Here is a 17,490-nt window from a genome sequence, read left to right as displayed (position 1 = left end):
TGCTGCTACTAAGCCCCACTTAAAAACCCTTATAAAACTCACGTAGCTCACACCCTCCTGAGCCCCCAGTCTGCTGGTCACTCTTGGCCACATGCACCCTTCAAAGAGCTGATGGTGGCTTCCGCTCCATGCTGAAGCCATGCTGTTCCATGCTCCCTGCTTGGCAGTCAGGTTATGGTTATAAGCCAGAGCTCTGGGACCACAGTTCTTGACTTCATTTGATCTGATACCACCACTGCTGTGTGACCTGCAGTGTATTGGTTAACATCTCTGTTCCCAGTGCCCTTTACTGCCCCGTAAAGCCTCACTTGACCAGACTGGGGCGGTCTCTGCTGGGCATATCTGTGCCCAGGACACAGAAAGCTTCCCAGAGAGTTACTTGCTTAGCCACAACCGGGCTTCACCTGCCACCCACCCACGTAACAGTGTCTGTCCTCTTCTGCAGTGAGTCCATTTCACAAATGACCAGTACTCTGTACCCAGTGCAGGGGGAGCTCTGGCCTGAGTGGGCCCACTGACCCCCAGGTGGCCCCTCTCCTTGGTTGCTGTTTCCTTGTTGATAATTCTAAAAGAAGAAACACCAGCTGGGTCTTATTGTCCTGGTGGACACATTTCCAAGGTGTCCTGAAAGCTGAAGGGAACAACTCACCACTCCCCCATCTTGACCCCACCACCCTAAGGTCCCTAGGGCTTGATCTCTGAGAGGTGTCCCTGAGGCTACCAGGCATACAACCTCAGTGGGCCTGAGCAAATCCCCCAAAGTAAGCTACTCATGTCCCATGGCCGAGCACTGTCCTGGTGGGGTGTGTGGCCTCAGGTGAAGAGGCTGCCTCTACTCCCACCCAGTGATCTGAACACCAGGTTGGTTGCATGCAGAAGGAAACCAGGTCATTGTTCTGTGTGTTTCTCCAATGAGCTGAGAATTGTGGGAAGTTGCACAACTGGCATCTGGAAATGGCAAGCATCCAGACCCCTGTTCCGCTGGACATTGCCACCATCCTGGTTCTACAGACAAACAACCTCAGTAATGCTTCTTTCTGTTTTTGTCTTTATTCCCGGTTCCCCGCAGGAAGCTGTCAAGGTTTGGAATTATTTTTTTGGTCACTCTGCCTTCCTCTAGCCTGTCTCTGGGGAGAGGGACCTTCGCACACACGCTCCTGTCTTTCCACCAGACAGCTCCTCATGGCTCTCACCTGGGCTCTGCTTTCTCCTGGTCTCACCTGATCTGTTCTTTCCTTCCAGCACCTTCTGCTGAATTCCTCTCGGCTCCCTGAGGCCTGGCACCTCCAGCTGCCTGCGCTTGCTGCCTTTCGCTACGTCTCTTTTGACTCCCGTGGCTACTCTACAGAATGTTCCAGAGGGTCAGTTCACAGCTGGGTGTTCATTGAAGCCTGACATAGCCAAGATCCTATGCAGGAGGACACAGAAGCCAGACCCTCTGGCCATTCCATTGAGCTGGGGTTCCTAGGGAGAGGGGGAGTCCAGGGCTGAGATTCAGGCCAAGTTCAGAGAGTTCAATGTTGGAAATATGACAGCCAGCTGTGAACTGGTCCCCAGGGTCCCAAAGGCAAATACATGAACTTGTGTGGAGGGACTCAACACTAAATACATTCTTTCTTGACTTGCTGTCTTTCTCAGGATCATCCCAGAGCAGAATATGAAGCCAGAGTCTTAGAGAAGTCGCTGAGAAAAGAATCCAGAAACAAAGAGGTACGGGCTCTGCTCATTACTTCCCACAGTGAGATGCTGGGTGCCTTAGTGTGATCAGGGGTCAGCAAACATTATATGTCTGAGGTATGACCGGGGGTCAGCAAACACTATTGCTTATCAGGTATGATGAGGAATCAGTAAACATTATACATTTATCAGATATGAGCAGGAGTCAGCAAAAACTATATGTTCCCGGGTATAGACAGGTGTCAACAAATACTGTGTGCTCTCTGCAGACTGCGGCTTAGCTCAGATTGTAAATATTTAAGCTGTGTAAGCCTACACCACAGCTACTCAGCTTTGACACTATAGTGTGAACAGGGCTATTGATAAAAGATAAACAAATATGCGAGACTGTGTTCCCATAAAACTTTATTTACAAAAACGGGCCCGGGGCCAGATTGGACCAAAGGCACAGACTTGGCCCAGCTCTGCTCTAGACTGTCCCCTGATGTATCCTGAAAGTGACCTCAACTTCAGCAAACATGTCATACTAGATCTGGTTGCTGGGAAGGCTCTGCCCCAACCCGTGCAACCTGTGTTCTGTGTTGAAGAATGAATTAGGAGCATTTGTAGATCTGGGTCTGTGAGCTTCTTATTTCTCCATGTCCTAGAGTCTAGGACATAGGACAGGGAGAAAATGTGGGTGTAATGATGTGCTTCGGGCCTCTGCCTTTTTCTGATAAACTGCCCCAAGCCTTTTGTTCTGACTGGCAGCTTGTATGTGTAGCACACATTCTCGCTGCATACCTCTAAAAGCATTGACCTGTTCGTTATTAATGGTTTTCACATGAGGGGGACAGGCCGGACCTCCAGGCTGCTGGGTCATGTTGGTACTGGGCAGTACTGGGCAGTTAGACGATGCTTTTCCAGGCTCATGGTTTTCTTGATACCCTTGCCCCTTCAGCCTCTAGAGTAACAAGACAAACCCTGGGCTCTTCTTACTTGTTTGTTATCATGTCCCGTGTACAGAGCTTATGGTACCTAGCAGCCTCTGGGTATGGTCTTTACACTTGCACAGAGGTGGGTACAGCAGAGGCTTGAGGCAGGAAGGTACAGGGCTCTAGTTTTGTAACCAGGAAGGGGGTACATCTCCAAGAATACCCCAAAGGGATTGAGCAGGACTCAAGAGTGAAAAAAAGTAAACACGGCCAGATGTGGTGGTGTACAGTCATCATGGCCAGATGTGCTGGTGCACACACCTTTAATCCCAGTACTCGGGAGGCAAAGGTAGGCAGACCTCTGCCAGCCTGGTCTACAAGTGAGTTCTAGAACAACCAGGGCTAGATGCTGAGACCATGTCTCAAAAAGAATAAAACCATATAAGCAATTGGGTCACTCTCAGGTGTGTCTGGAGTTCTGACACTGAGGCACAACATTGTCATCTATAGAGCTGAGACAGCCTTACATTCGAATTGCAAAAATAAGTGGCAAAAATAATATTCATGTTTGAAGTTTACAATTTTATGCTGGGTCACATCTATAGCTGTGGTAGGCCATGTGTATCCCATGGGTTAGACCAGCCAGAAGCCATCTGTATGACTTGACATATCAGCCGGGTAGTTCCCTCTGTATACAACCTGGTGGCCTCCCCAAGTGAGTCGTGTCACCAGGGCATCTCCCTGGCCCTAAGCCTTTGTGGAGAAATCTCAAGAGTCAGCCTGAGCCCCCCCAGTACTGTGGGCTTAGTGGCTTTCTGGTCACAGATCTCAGAGTGGAATGAATACAGAGAAGAGTCTAATCATTCCTAAAGCCACAGAGGTTTGCAGCCCCCATGTACCACCCCCATTGCAGCAAGCAACTCCAGAGAGCTGGCGGCCTCACCCTGCCTCCGTTTCAACCCCAGCTCTTGAATCATGAGAGAGTCACAAAGATATTAGGAGGGTGTGCTTTTCTTCTTTCTTTTTCTTTTTCTTTTTCTTTTTGTTTGTTGGTTAGTTTTGTTCTGTTTTGCTTTGTTTGGGTTTTGAGTTTTGGGGTTTGGGGGTTTTTGCAGACTTCCAGGAGAATGGCGGCCCTGAGCCAATTGGGTTCATAGAACCACATTCTCTCTCTTGTTTCGTGTGGCTCTCAATGGCAGCTTTGCATTGACTTTCCCCAGTTATGGAACAACATTACTTCATGTGGTTTTATTCCTTTTTAAAATTACATCTATTCGAATGTCTATGAAACAGCGTATGTGTAGCGATCAGAAGACAGCCTTAGGAAGTCTGTTCTCTCTTTCCATAGTGTGGGTCCTGAAGTACTGAAAACAAGTCATCTGGCTTGGCCATTTACCAGCCTGGCACGTTTACCAGCTGAGCCTTCTTGCTAGCCCATGGTTATATAGCCCACACTGGCTTCCAACTAGCTATGTAACTGAAGATGACCTTGAATTTCTAATCCTCCTGCCTCCATCTTCCAGAGTGCTGGGATTCCAGGGATATGACACCACCGCGTGTTTGTGTAGGGCTGGGATCCATTCTGCCAACTAAGCTCCAGTCCAGTCCCATGAAAGTGGTTTATTAAAACAGATCAATCACTGATTGCCATGCCAACCTGTGTTTCTGGGTGTGGCTCCCTTTCTATTGTCTCAGGGTGGTAGTGGGGACAGACCCATGTTCCCCAAGCTCTAAACCATCGAAATCATGTTGCTGAAGGAACCTATAGGGACTGTATGCTGGATTCTTTATTCTGGAAACTTGTAGTTCTCCTTGCCCTGACCTTGAATTGAGACTCTGTTGTGTGTTAACTTGTTTAAAATGCCAAGAGCCTAGGTCAGCCTTGGCAAATGGTGCTCACAGAGAGAGTGAGCCGTTGCCTAGACTCGCATCCAAGATCAGCAATACCCTGCCCTCATTCTGCCACCCAGTGCTTTCTTTCCCCACCCACCCTCAGAAGCGCCGGAATGTTCCAGAAGAACCGACCAACAAATGGAAGCAGAGGGTTAGGACAGCCATGGCAGGGGTGAAATTGGTACTTCTCTGTTTGAGGGCAACTCAAGGCTTGACACTGTTTGCAGGCCTTCTTGGCCACCATGTCTGTCCCTGGCCACCTCTGTGGTGTGTTCTCCGAACGTTCCCATCTGTGTCCCCTCCCCACCTCCCACCTGCGGCCTGCCACGTGTTGCGATGTCACTGCATGGCTCTCAGGGATCCACAGGGAGTAAGGCAGCTTCATGTGGGGTTCTGGAGACATGCTTGTCACGAGTGTCCACGATTGCTTCTTGTTTCTTTGTGAGCATGCAGACACCTCTGGAATGAGTGGCCTCCCATATGACATCAGTGCCAGCATGCTGGGCTCAAGTGCGGTTTTGTCTTTGAAAGCCCCTCCCACACACACTTGAAACTACCCAGGCTAGCGACCAACGGCTCCCCAAGGTCCCTCCAGGCCAGACAGCTCAGGGCCCAAGAGAGCCTCTGTGAGCTGTGACCCCAGGTCAACATGGCCTTACAGTGCTCTGAGTTCTAACATGTAGTGCTAGCTACTTGTTCTGACCTGCTCAGCAAAGGGAGAAATAGCTATTATGGTCTGCACCCAGACAAATGGCCCAACAGCTTAGGACCTGGAGCCTTGGACAGGAGGTTGCAGAGAAAGAGAGTGTCTCAGATGTGGCCCGCTCCCTCTCAGGCCACCCAGTTCTTACGGAGCAGTAGGCAATGCCATGCCCATGCAAAGAGGAAACCTAGCCCTGAAACCTCTCCCTTCTCTGTCACCGTGTGACCCTGTTCACGGGGGACTAGGCCCTGTGTGCTTCTCCTCGCACTGCGCCGTCATGTTTGCTCAGCACCTTCTGGAAGTTTCTCTGAGTTTTTTGTGCACACTCCTGTCCACCCACTAGGGTGGTTCCCAGTGAGTGAGCAGATGGTTTCATGTTGCAGACTGACAAGGTGAAGCTGACCTGGAGGGACCGATTCCCAGCCTATTTCACCAATCTTGTCTCCATCATCTTCATGGTAAGTTCTAGAAGGTTGGAGGGGCTTGGAATCAGAGGTGCCCTGCACTCATCTTGGGACGCAATGAGACAGAGAGGGGGTGAGGAATACCCCTCTTCCATCCCTAAGATGGGATAGGATGGGTTTTGTGGTGGTCCTGGGGTATGTGATCTGAATAAAGTGACACATGGTTCTCCCTAAGTAGGACATGCCTCACACTGGGATCTCAGTGCCCTCAAAACCAAGCTGACAATTCTTAGAGGAAACCAGTAACAAGATTGCACAAGATGGCCAGGCAGGGCAGTGTACTCTGTAATCCTAGCACTCAAGAGGCTGAAACAGGATGATTGCTACAAGTTCAAGGCCAGCCTGAGCTACATGGTGAGGCTGTCTCAAAATCTAAGAAAAAGAGGAAGAACCGGACAGGTGGCTCTAAGCTGATTCTAACGACCCAGCAAACGCCTCATGGTTCTTAAGAGCCTCTCATTCCCTTTGGCCCCACCAGGCCTCTTCCTCAAACCACCTGTACCTGTCTTAACCTTCACATGGCATGGGCCACTTGTCACCTTTTGTCTAGTCTGGGAGGTTCTGATGAAATCCTGGCACAGCCACCTAATCTCTCAGCCCAAGATGCCCATCAGCCACCTGCCCCAAGGGCTTTCCAGGGAATGATCCATTCAGTCCTCACAGCTAGCCAGTCCTGACTCCACAATGCTGCTGTTGAGGAAACAGATCTAAAGGCTGTTCCTTGGAAGGCCAAGTCAGAAGGGGCACAGCTAGCAGCTTATTTCTTCTTCATCTGCCTCAGGGGCCCCTCATCCCATATGAGATGGAGTCAGGCTGGGTTTCCTTGGCAGGGTGGGCCTCAGCTTCACCCACCTTTTCTTGGAGAAGCCAGGAACTCACAGGAAGCCAGGCTCACACTCATTTGCTCTGATTCAGTTTGACGAAGCCTGTGCTGCCCATGCTCTTCCTAAGCTTCATGAACCTTGACCTCTCCAGTAGCTGGGACTACAGACACATGCTCAGCCTCATTTTGAGGGTGGTATGTTCCCTTGTGTGCTGAGGCATAACCAGAGAATGACACCCCCAGCCCTGAGTCAGTGAAGGGCAAAGCTTGGGGACCCAGTGACTCCAACAGCCCCACAGTTCAGCTGCTCCTAGCAAAAGGACCAGTGATGGTTTAGGAAGAGGGTGGGTAGCCTAGGGCCTAGTGTGACCAGAGGCACTGGCGTCTCTGGACTTCTGCTCACTCATCCTGATCACCTTATAGCTACTCCTCCTTCAACATCACTTCTGCATTCCAGGTAAGAAGGGGGAAAGCTTAGAATAAGGCAAAAGATGAGCAGCAGAAGCTACCTGTCTGTGACGGGGGCTTCCTCAGAAGACCCTCCCACAACGTATCCCATTGGTCAGAACCCTTTCCCCTGCCTACCTCCCCTGCCTTAATAAGGACTATAGGGTGAGCTAGCAGAGGTGGGTGAGTGAAGCCAGGGTAGACAGACACAGGTAGGAAACCAGCTGGCTGTCTCTTTTTAAGGGTCCTGTCACAAGAGATACAGGTTCATGGCTGATGGAGATGCAGCTTCATCCCTGACGCCAGAGTTCCATCCAGGCACAGATGCTGATGCCGCACATGTGCTAAGCCTGAAGACGTCAGTGCGCATGGCCAGCCAGAGGCGCAGGGCACATGGCTTGTGGCTCCCTCAGAGGAGGAGGGTGGAGGGCTGCCTCTGCTGAGTCACCACAGACCCAGAGCCTTCCCCACCTCTGCATGCTGGCACAAGAGACGTCCTTATGGCCAGGAGCGGCCTCTTGGCAGGCCTGAGGGGTGTTCCGAGGAAAACCTCAGTGCCTGGCACAGCTCAAGGCGTGGTATCCATGCCTTGTGCTTACAGGGCATAGTGGGGGCTACAGATGGCTTCCCAGCAGGGTGTTTCTCTGTTTAGTCACTAACAGATGTCTGGAAAGGCCTGGCCCATAGAGTGCAGGGCAAGTCTTCTGAAGAAATTCCAAAGTCCATGTCCCCTGAGTGGGCAGCAGGGAGCAGCAGTGCCAGGAGCCATGAGTGACCATGCCAGCAAGGACAAGGCCTCCCCTTCATCCAGGACTCAGGGGCCTAAGGGCCAGCGCCTGCCCAGAGCAGCCAAAACCTACATACAAGTGGCTAAAGCCCAGCTGTGCTTTGCTTTTCGAGCCTCACACATGCCCACCCTCGCCCAGCAAGCTCTAGGGTGGGGTGTCCACACCCTTGGGCTGGGCAGAGACTGGGTCTTACCCATGGACCTGTGCCAAAGGGAAAAGGAACCCAGGCAGACGACTGTAGCAGGTGGAACAAACCTGTCACCAGCTTCCCACCCATCTCTCAGGCACCAGCAGTCTGAGTTCCATGGAATGTTGTAGCCTGAGATGGGTCTGGCTAGCTTTGGACCTGCTGTCATGGAAGAGCTGGAAGGTAGCTGTAAGAAATCTGTGGGATAGGGACTCTGGCCATGCCCCAGCAAACCTGCAGGATGCCTGACCATCTGCCTGACCATGGTGAGGGCGCCTGGCTCAGCCCTGTACACTAAGACATCTGCAATCTTAGCTGCCCCAGGTTGGACAAGAAGCATCCACAGCAGGCAGTCTGCTCTATCGCCTACCAGAACAGCCACTGGGGTTGTGGCTACAGTGTCCTGGGCTCTACATAGGGGACAGTAAGGAAGGATTGTAAATAGGCTTGGAAGGACCAGCTGGTGAAGCCCGTCCCAGAGCTGGGTGCCCTGACCCAGCCACACGACCTCTCTGATCCTGGGAGTCTTCCCACTTTTTATTCTTGTTCTGCGGGCTGACTCCTGCTGAGCGCCTGGCATCGGGCGGGCGACTCCAGTAATTCCAGCTTTAGTTCTGACTCGGGGAAAATTGGGGGTTAGGAGCAGACGGGCAGGTTCACGGGAGCTCTTCGCCTTCCCCCAAACCACCCCTAGCATTCCCACTGAGCATGTCTACGCCTGCCCTGCAGATCGCAGTGACATTTGCAATCGTCCTCGGAGTTATCATATATAGAATCTCCACAGCTGCAGCCTTGGCCATGAACTCCTCCCCGTCTGTGCGGTCCAACATCCGGGTTACAGTCACGGCCACCGCTGTCATCATCAACCTCGTGGTCATCATTCTGCTGGATGAAGTTTACGGCTGCATTGCCAGGTGGCTCACCAAGATTGGTGAGTGCCACTTGCTGGACAGCATAGGCAGCAGCATAGGCCTGGGGCAGGGCCAGCCTTGAGGCAGGCAGCCTGGTCACCGAACTGTGGCCAGTCCCAGCTCCCCCTGGCCTGGCCTGGCCCGGCTGTGAATGGCTAGCAGCTGGCACAGTCAGCACCGTATGTCTCTCCCCAGAGGTCCCAAAGACAGAGAAGAGCTTTGAGGAGAGGCTGACCTTCAAGGCCTTCCTGCTCAAGTTCGTGAACTCTTACACTCCCATCTTCTATGTCGCCTTCTTCAAAGGCCGGTAGGAACTCCTCCACCCTGGCTCCTTGCCTCCTCCTCCTCCTCACTCGGGTAGAAGGCTCTGTCCTACCTTGTCCCTCTTGAAGGTGGGAGACTCCCATAGACCAGGGAAAACAGGAAGTGCAGCTTCCACAGCCCCATGATGCTCTGGGGAGGGCTGGGTCAACAAAGCACAGTGATATAGACCCCAGGCAGTGAGGACCTTTGTCAATAGACCCCAGACAGCAGCCAGACAGCAACCTCTGATAGTCCCCTCAGCAGGCCGGGTGGCACAGAGGTGTATATACTGAAGATCCACTGGGAAAGGAGGGAGCCTGTTTAAAATCCTGGTGGCTCAGACTGGGTCCAGAGAAGCTCAGGTCCTTTGGGTGGCAGCTCCTGGGGGCTGAGCCCAGCTCCTCCTTAACCATTGCCCAACTCTCCCAGGTTTGTTGGTCGGCCCGGCGACTACGTGTACATCTTCCACTCTTTCCGGATGGAGGAGGTAACACATCACCCCCTTCCCAGCAGCCTTCTGCTTAGCTTCCTGTCCTCTGGGCTTCTGCACCACAGGGGGAAAACTTCCTTGCAACTTCACACATCCACATAGATCTATAAATGTCATAGTTTCTTCCCTGTCACTGTGATTGACACCCCGACAAAAGCATCCTCAGGGAGAAAGGGTTGACTTCAGCCTACCACTCTAGGGTGCAGCGCATCATGGCGCAGAAGTCAAAGCAGCAAGGGCTATGTGCATCCGATATGTTCAGGTGCCTGCAGAGATCAGAAAGCATCAGATCCCCTGGAACCGGAGTTACAGCTGGTTAAGAGCCGACTGACACAGATACTGGGAAGCCAGATCCTTTGCAAGAACATTTAAATGCTCTTCCTACCGCAGCCATATCTCCAGCCCCCTTTTTAATCTTATTTTGAGTGCAGTTACTTACCTGTGGTGTGTGTGCCGCAGCACATGTGTGACAGCCAGAGGACAAGGTGCAGAAGTCAGTTCTCTCCTTCCACCTCATGGTTCTCCAGATTGAACTCAGGCCAGGCCTGGGGGCTGGAGAGATGGCTCAGTGGTTAGGGTACTTGCTACTCTTGCAGAGGACCCAGGTTTGATTCCTAGCACCTACACTGTAGCTATCTATAACTCCAGTCCTGGGGCATCTGATGCCCTTTTTTATACTTCCATGGGCACCAGGCACTTACATACATGGTACACAGACACACATGCAAGCAAAAACACTCATATAGGTAAAATAAAACTGTAAAAAAGTAAAATTGAATTAAAAAAGCTTCCTGGCTTCTGAGGAATGACTGACTCCTAAGATTGACCTCTGCCCTCCACATGCATGCATGCGCATGTGCTTGTCACATGCGTGTGAGTGTGTTGTGCCTGCACACGGAATGACTCAGTAGTGGAAGGGTAGTCTGCTTCAGTTATCCGACCCCTGGCACCGCAGGGCATCCTCTGCAGGTGTGGGGTTTACAGAAAGTCTGTAACATGTGCTCTGCTCCATGCATAGCATCCTCTTATGCTTGTGAGGCGAGCACTTCACTGGCTGAGCCAACACTACCCTATTCTTTTCTTCGAGACGAGGTCTGACATAGCTTAGCTTGGCTTGGAACCAAGATTACTGAGTTTGACTTTGAATTCCTGCTCCTCCTACCTCCGCTTCTACAGCGCTGGGATTATAGGTGTGTGCCACCATGCCTGGCTTCTTGGTGGCCCTCTCTGCATCACTCCAGATGCTGTCTCCCTCTCTGGATCTTTGTGTTCTCCTAAGGACACTAGTCACTGAAGCAGGGCAATGACTTCTTCCCAAAATTAGGTCTTATTCTCAAGGTTTCAGAAGGTGCTGATGTGAACCACCTCCAGAATGTGCGAGTGGGTATCCGTGGGTGTGTGTGGGGGGTGTGCACGCATGCGTGAGTGTGCGAGGACATGTGTGCACACATATGCACAAGCACACATGCAGATAATGTGCATTTGAGGTGGCTAGAGGAGAATGCCAGGTGTCTTCCTCTACCACTCTGCTCCTGATGCCTTGTGGTAGGGCCTCTCACTGAATTGGCAGCTCACTATTACAGCTAGGATGACTACGCCGAGAGATCTTTGTGTCCTCTTGCCTCTGCCCCGACCCCACTGCTGAGATAACATGCAACCACACTTGGCTTGGGATTCAGACTTAGATACTCATGTTTGCAAGCAAGTGCTCTTACCCATCTACCATCTCCCTAACCCCGAACCTAACTTTTAAGAGACCATGAGTCACCCCACAAGTTGAGGGCTAGCCTCCCCGCACCCCACCCCCTCCCCCAGAGCCAGACCAGACTTAACTGGCCCTCTTCCCCACAGTGTGCCCCCGGCGGCTGCCTCATGGAGCTCTGCATCCAGTTGAGCATCATCATGCTGGGCAAGCAGCTAATCCAGAACAATCTCTTCGAGATCGGCATCCCGTGAGTGGTGCCCCCTACGGGTGGGGACATTGTGGGGGGGGGGGCGGAGGGCTTGAGTGGACTCTAGAAGTAGCCTCTATGACAGGTGAGGCGTCAGCCCCATTGGGGATAGGAGACATCAGAAACCAGGAGGTGAGAAAGATGGGGAGGGGACATGAAGCAAAAGTTGCCCTGTTGTAGACAAGGAGACATGGAGTCCCACCTTCAGGGGGCCACACAGCCTAGCTGCATGCTGGCTCCTGCATGGCAGAGTATCTAGCCAGGGGTTAATTAGCATTAGGGAAGAAGAGAATGGTAGATCTCTGTAAGTTTGAAGCCAACCTGTTCTACATAGTAAATTCAAGACCAGCCAGGGCTAATAGTAAGACCCTGGCTCAAAACAAAACAACAATTTAAAAAAAGATGCCTCTTTCAGGACACTAACGGTGGTTCAGGCTTAGAGCAGACAGACCAGTGTAACTCAGAGGGGCGGTGAGTGCAGCCCCCACCCCTGGCTGCCTACTGACACAGCGCCCCCTGCAGGAAGATGAAAAAGTTCATCCGCTACCTGAAGCTGCGCAGGCAGAGCCCCTCGGACCGTGAGGAGTACGTGAAGCGGAAGCAGCGCTATGAGGTGGACTTCAACCTCGAACCCTTCGCCGGCCTCACACCCGAGTACATGGAAATGAGTGAGTAGTATCCTGGTCAGGGCGGTGGGCACCGGGCATGGGGGATGCAGATCGGACAAAGACTATGGATCTTGGCACAGTGATGGATGCCTGCCTGTGATCCCAGAACTTGGAGGCTGAAGCAGGATGCTCTTGCGTTTGAGGCCAGCCTGGGCTACATAGTGAGACCCAGTCTCAAAAAAAAAAACAGAAAAGGGGAAACCAATCTAGGGAGATGGCTCAGTTAGTAAATTACCTTATCAGCTCTAGAATTTAAGTTCAATCCCTGAATCCACATTAAAAACAAAAAAAAAAGATATGGTGGTGTGTGCTTGTAATCCCAGCATGGAGGAGGCAGACAAGAGGATCCTTGGGGCTCAGGAGCCAGCCAGCCTAGCCCAGCCTGCCTGATGAGGGACAAGCCAGTAAGAGATGAGGGCCAAAAAAATAAAATGGAATGATACGGGAAGTTGACCTCTGACCTTCACACAGGAAGCAGGCTACCAGGTTAGAACTAGGGAAAGGGCTGTGGGCTGGGATGCCCATGACCTGACCCCCAGTGCCCCTCACCCTTTCACGGGTGTCAGGCAGAGGCAGGAGCAGGAGATGCCTGGCCTCGACTCTTGGCTCTAGGTTCTGTTCCTCCTCCGGACTATAAACACTGTCCCTTTTCTTCCAAACTCACCCTTCCAAAGGCCCAGGACAGGCCCCACGTGGGTCACCTGCCACACAGTGTGACACACAAGGCCAAGCAACAACTCCTCCTCCCTCTACTTCCCTCAACAGCAATACCAGCTCCATTGGAGGCCCCCAGCATTTGGGGTACCATAGCCACCTTTAGACTCCTTCTTTGGGCCTGTGACTTCTCTCTTCTTCCTGATCACCAAGATACTTGTCTCTACTTGGGCTTGCTGGGACCCTAACATGAAGCCAGTCCTCTTAGGGAGGCCTGGATACGCCTCATTAACAGCCAGTGTCCCCGCATGGACGGATGCTGAGCAATGGGGAAAGCCGGGTGCGGCCTGTGCGGCCTGTGCGGCCTATGCAGCCCATTCGGTCTCTATGCTGTCCTCCCACTGAACTCCACATTGTTCTGTAAGCATGTAGCTCAGGCCTACCGTGAGGCCTCTGCCTTTATGGTACCTCTAGTGGAATGCTCTCCCTCAAACACCTGCATGGATCCTCTCTCTTCTTCCTTCCTTCCTTTTATTGGGAGACTCTGAGTGTCCCCCAATAAAAGTTTTCTCTGACCACAGTGGCTAAAAAAGTTAGTCCTTCCCCATGCCTAGGACCCAACTCCTCCTCTGGCCCCATTTTAAATCCAGCTGACATCATAAGTTGCCCTTCCCCCTCTTTTCTGTCTGTCTCACAGAAGGATGGAGCCCTGCGGAGGGGAAAGACCTTTCCTTCTCACTCTTGACTGCTGTACCCCTACCCTAGAATGGGCCCAAGTATACAGCAGACACTCAATGCATGCCCGAGTATACAGTAGATGCTCAGTGCATGGTCACTGAACATTTGGATGAGCGAGCACAAACAGGAAGACTCAAGCAGAGGGGGCTTAGACTGGCATGGCCTCCATGGACAGGACTCAAGCACGCAGTATCAGATCCTGGCTGGGGAGGAGCTGCTCTGGACTCTGCATTATCCACAGTGCTGAAAAGCAAGGCAGGCCTGGTGGCCACAGCGCTCCTCAGCCTTGGCATAGAGGACAATGATGACCTCCAGGCTGCAGCACGGTGGCCAGAGCGTTCTGCCCCCATAAACACCTCCCAGCCACTCTCGTTTGTGCTCCCAGCAGGGATCATCTCACCCCAAACTTCAGGAGAGTATGGGGGTGGGGAGCAAACAGGACTCCAGGCTCCTTTCTTTTCCTGTTCATCCCCAGAGCCATGACCAGTAGAGTCTGGGTACTGGTCTCCCCAAAGTCAGGCCTCTGCTCTCTGAGGAGGCTCTGGGAAACCACCGAGAAGCACCCTGTAGTTGACTGAGAATGAGGTCAGTTATCTTACTACTGAATTCTCACCTCAGGCTCCCATGAGCCTCCAGGGCTTAGGAATAAGGAGATCTCTGGGACAAAGGTCTGTTATATGTCAAGTAGCTTACCCCAGCCCAGCACCAGGGTGCACTCCTCGCCTGGCGCTCTCTCTCTCTCTCTCTCTCTCTCTCTCTCTCTCTCTCTCTCTCTCTCTCTCTCTCTCTCTCTCTCTCTCTCTTTCTCTCTCTCTCATCAGCTGCCATCTTGTCCTCCAGGAAATCTAAGGCTAGCACGGGGGCTCACAGCTATGGATGGAAGGATATCCCACACCAGCTTCAGCTCCAGAATTCTTCCCTCCCATTTCCCCTCCGTTTTCTCTTCTCATCCCCTTCATGATGAATGGGGCAGTTGACATCACTCCGAGTGGAGAAACCAAGGCTAGGACTATAGTTCCTTTGGTAGAGTGCTTGCCTAGCATGTACAAGGCCCTGGGTTCAATCCCCAGCATAAACCAGGCATGTAGTGCAGACCTGTACTGCAGTCCCAGCACTTGAGAAGCAGAGAGGGGCCCATCAGAAGGTCAAGGTCACGTTAGGCTGCATAGTAAACTGGAAGCCAACCCGGGCTACATGAGACCTTGTGTCAAAATTTTTTAAAATATTTATTTATTTATTATATGTAAGTGCACTGTAGCTGTCTTCAGACACTCCAGAAGAGAGCAGCAGATTTCGTTACAGATGGTTGGGAGCCACCATGTGGTTGCTGGGATTTGAACTCGGACTTCTGGAAGAGCAGTCAGCACTCTTAACCTCTGAGCCATCTCACCAGCCTCTGCAATTTTTTTTTTTTAAGTGGGAAAGTCCACCTACAGCAGCAAGCTTGAGCCTGAGCCTCACGCACATAACCATGGCACATGGCTGGTCCTGCTTCATCATAACCTCCACACACACCCCCAACACCTCCAGTCCTCAGCAGAGGCATCCCATCTTGCTGCCTGTACTTTAGGGCCAAAGAGAGTTCACCAAAACGTCTGGGAGACAGTTCCCACAGCCTCCTGCCCTGCTTACCTTGCTAACAATGGCCATACTCAGGCATTTGAGCACAGGGTGGCATTCTGTAGCTTCCTTGTTTACCCCCTGGCACAGAGCAGCCCTTGGACCAGGTCCCGCTATACAGCCCCTGGACCAGCTCTCTGACTCTCGTCCCTCTGGTGACCTTTTCCTGACCTGTTTCAAATCAAGTCGACTTCGGCTTCTAGGGCTGAAGAAGCCCAGAGCTGGTGAACAGCAACATGAAGCCTGGGGACAGAAGGCTGAGACAGTCCCAGAAGACATGTCCTCCTACTCTCCTAGGCCTGATGGAAGAGGAAAGGAGGGGCTCTTGAGACAGTTATGGGAGCAGGCCTTCCTGACCCTAGGGAGATTTGGGCACAGGGAGGGGCTGGGCCAGGCCAGGCCATGCACCCACTTGGATCTGCCCATGAGCAGAGATGTCATAAGATTGGACCTGTGAACTTCAAGCATGCATGTAACCCAGGAGTCATGCCAGGGTGAACATGACCAGAGCACATTTATAAACAAGCATAAAAATTACACAGTGTAGAGCTGGCAAGATGCCTCAGTACATGAAGTGCTTTCTGCGCAAACATGCAGACATAGATTCAGTTCCCAGAACCCTTGTAACAAGCCAAGGGTGGTGGTGTGCTTGTAATCCTAGCACTGAGGAGGGAAAAGCAGGAGGGTCCCTAGAGCTCCCTGGACAGTCAGTCTAGGCCAATATGAGTCCCAGTCCCAGTGAGAGAGTCTACTTAAAAAGAAAAAGACATAGAAAGAGGGGAGTTGCCACCTGAAGACCAGCATTTACAGTGTCTTCTGGTCCCCATGCACACATGTACACCCATGCAAATGTGCACATACATGCACAGACACACAATAAATAAATAATCCAGACATGATGGTACAGTGCCATACTTGGGAAGCTGGGGCAGGAGAGTTGTCACAAGTTCAAAGCCAGCCATGTTGAATTCCAGATACAGAGACTTCTGTCTCCAGTTCCTGCGACCTGGGCACTGTCCAAGATGATAGTGGCTCTCTCTGGAGGCAGGCAGGTCCATGGAGGTGGGCTCCTTTGAGGCAGGGTACCAGGCAGCCCTGGTCTGAATCATGCAGAGTTGTAGGGCTCTCTGTGGTGTGCAAGGTGATGCACCGCTGCACTGCTGACGGTGTGCAGGGCGCCACGTGGCTGCACTGCTGACACTGTGTGCTCTCCCTGCAGTCATCCAGTTCGGCTTTGTCACCCTGTTTGTTGCATCCTTCCCTCTGGCTCCACTCTTCGCCCTGCTAAACAACATCATTGAGATCCGCCTGGATGCCAAAAAGTTTGTCACCGAGCTACGGAGGCCAGTAGCCATCAGAGCCAAAGACATCGGTAAGTGAGCTGGGAGATGGGCTCAGAGCACATGGGCAGGGGGCTGCTACTCTTGAGAAGATAATGGGCTCTAGACTTTTCCCTACCAGGGCCTTCCCACCACCTTTCCAAGTGGTGCAAGATCTTAAGTGTGCCCCACTAGTCCCCCAACCTCCAAGATGTGTCAGCTACCAATGACATATGGGACTATTTGTCAGTTGTCTGCCTGTCTTGGCCATCCACTGATGTAGGTCTCCCAGGCATGTTCAATAATCTTGGGGTGTTGTGACATGACATTGTCATCCACAAAGTTCATGTTCCAGAGCAACACAACAGAGTTACAAAAAAATCACACACACACACACACACACACACACACACACACACCACACCACATACACACACCAAAAGTCATGTTTTAAGTAAATTTGTAATGGCTCTCCTGGGGTGCATCAGACACACATAAGGGGACATTTTTCTCTATGCTTATTCTGAACACCCCATCCTCCATCACTGGGGTAGCCCTAGAGTTAAAAGACAGAGCAACGGAGACAGAGCATTAGCTGCTCAGCAAGTGCACTCAGTGCTCGAGAGAGAGAGAGAGAGAGAGAGAGAGAGAGAGAGAGAGAGAGAGAGTAGCTGGGGCTGGAGAGAGTGTGCAGCAGTTAGGCATATTCACTGTTCTTACAGAAGACCTAACTCCATCTAACAGTCTCCCACTCCAGGGGATCCAATGCCGCTTTCTGGCTCGCAAGGATATCTACACACACACACACACACACACACACACACACACACACACTTAAACCTTAAAAGAGGGCTGGTGAGATGGCTCAGTGGGTAAGAGCACCCGACTGCTCTTCCGAAGGTCCAGAGTTCAAATCCCAGCAACCACATGGTGACTCAT

General features: G+C 52.0%; 1 protein-coding gene across 3 annotated transcripts in view; it reads left to right on the top strand.

Moving 5' to 3' along the window:
- The window catches only part of Ano1 (anoctamin 1), a 148,977-nt gene that overhangs the window by 114,851 nt on the left and 16,636 nt on the right, over positions 1-17,490 (top strand). For 2 of the 3 annotated variants that reach the window (XM_021191183.2, XM_029543960.1), the window contains 9 exons: positions 1,070-1,081; positions 1,639-1,710; positions 5,571-5,645; positions 8,626-8,827; positions 9,003-9,114; positions 9,540-9,597; positions 11,452-11,552; positions 12,075-12,220; positions 16,452-16,604. In XM_021191183.2, the coding sequence (XP_021046842.1) occupies positions 1,070-1,081; positions 1,639-1,710; positions 5,571-5,645; positions 8,626-8,827; positions 9,003-9,114; positions 9,540-9,597; positions 11,452-11,552; positions 12,075-12,220; positions 16,452-16,604 (931 nt within the window). Of the gene's footprint in view, positions 1-1,069; positions 1,082-1,638; positions 1,711-4,587; positions 4,666-5,570; positions 5,646-8,625; positions 8,828-9,002; positions 9,115-9,539; positions 9,598-11,451; positions 11,553-12,074; positions 12,221-16,451; positions 16,605-17,490 lie in introns of all 3 variants that reach the window. The other variant, XM_029543971.1, reaches the window with a different exon arrangement.

The sequence above is a fragment of the Mus pahari genome, chromosome 1, assembly GCF_900095145.1.
Source record: "Mus pahari chromosome 1, PAHARI_EIJ_v1.1, whole genome shotgun sequence".
Lineage (NCBI taxonomy): Eukaryota > Metazoa > Chordata > Mammalia > Rodentia > Muridae > Mus > Mus pahari.
The sequence above is the reverse complement of the archived record's forward strand: the minus strand, read 5'-3'. Positions and strand labels throughout refer to the sequence as shown.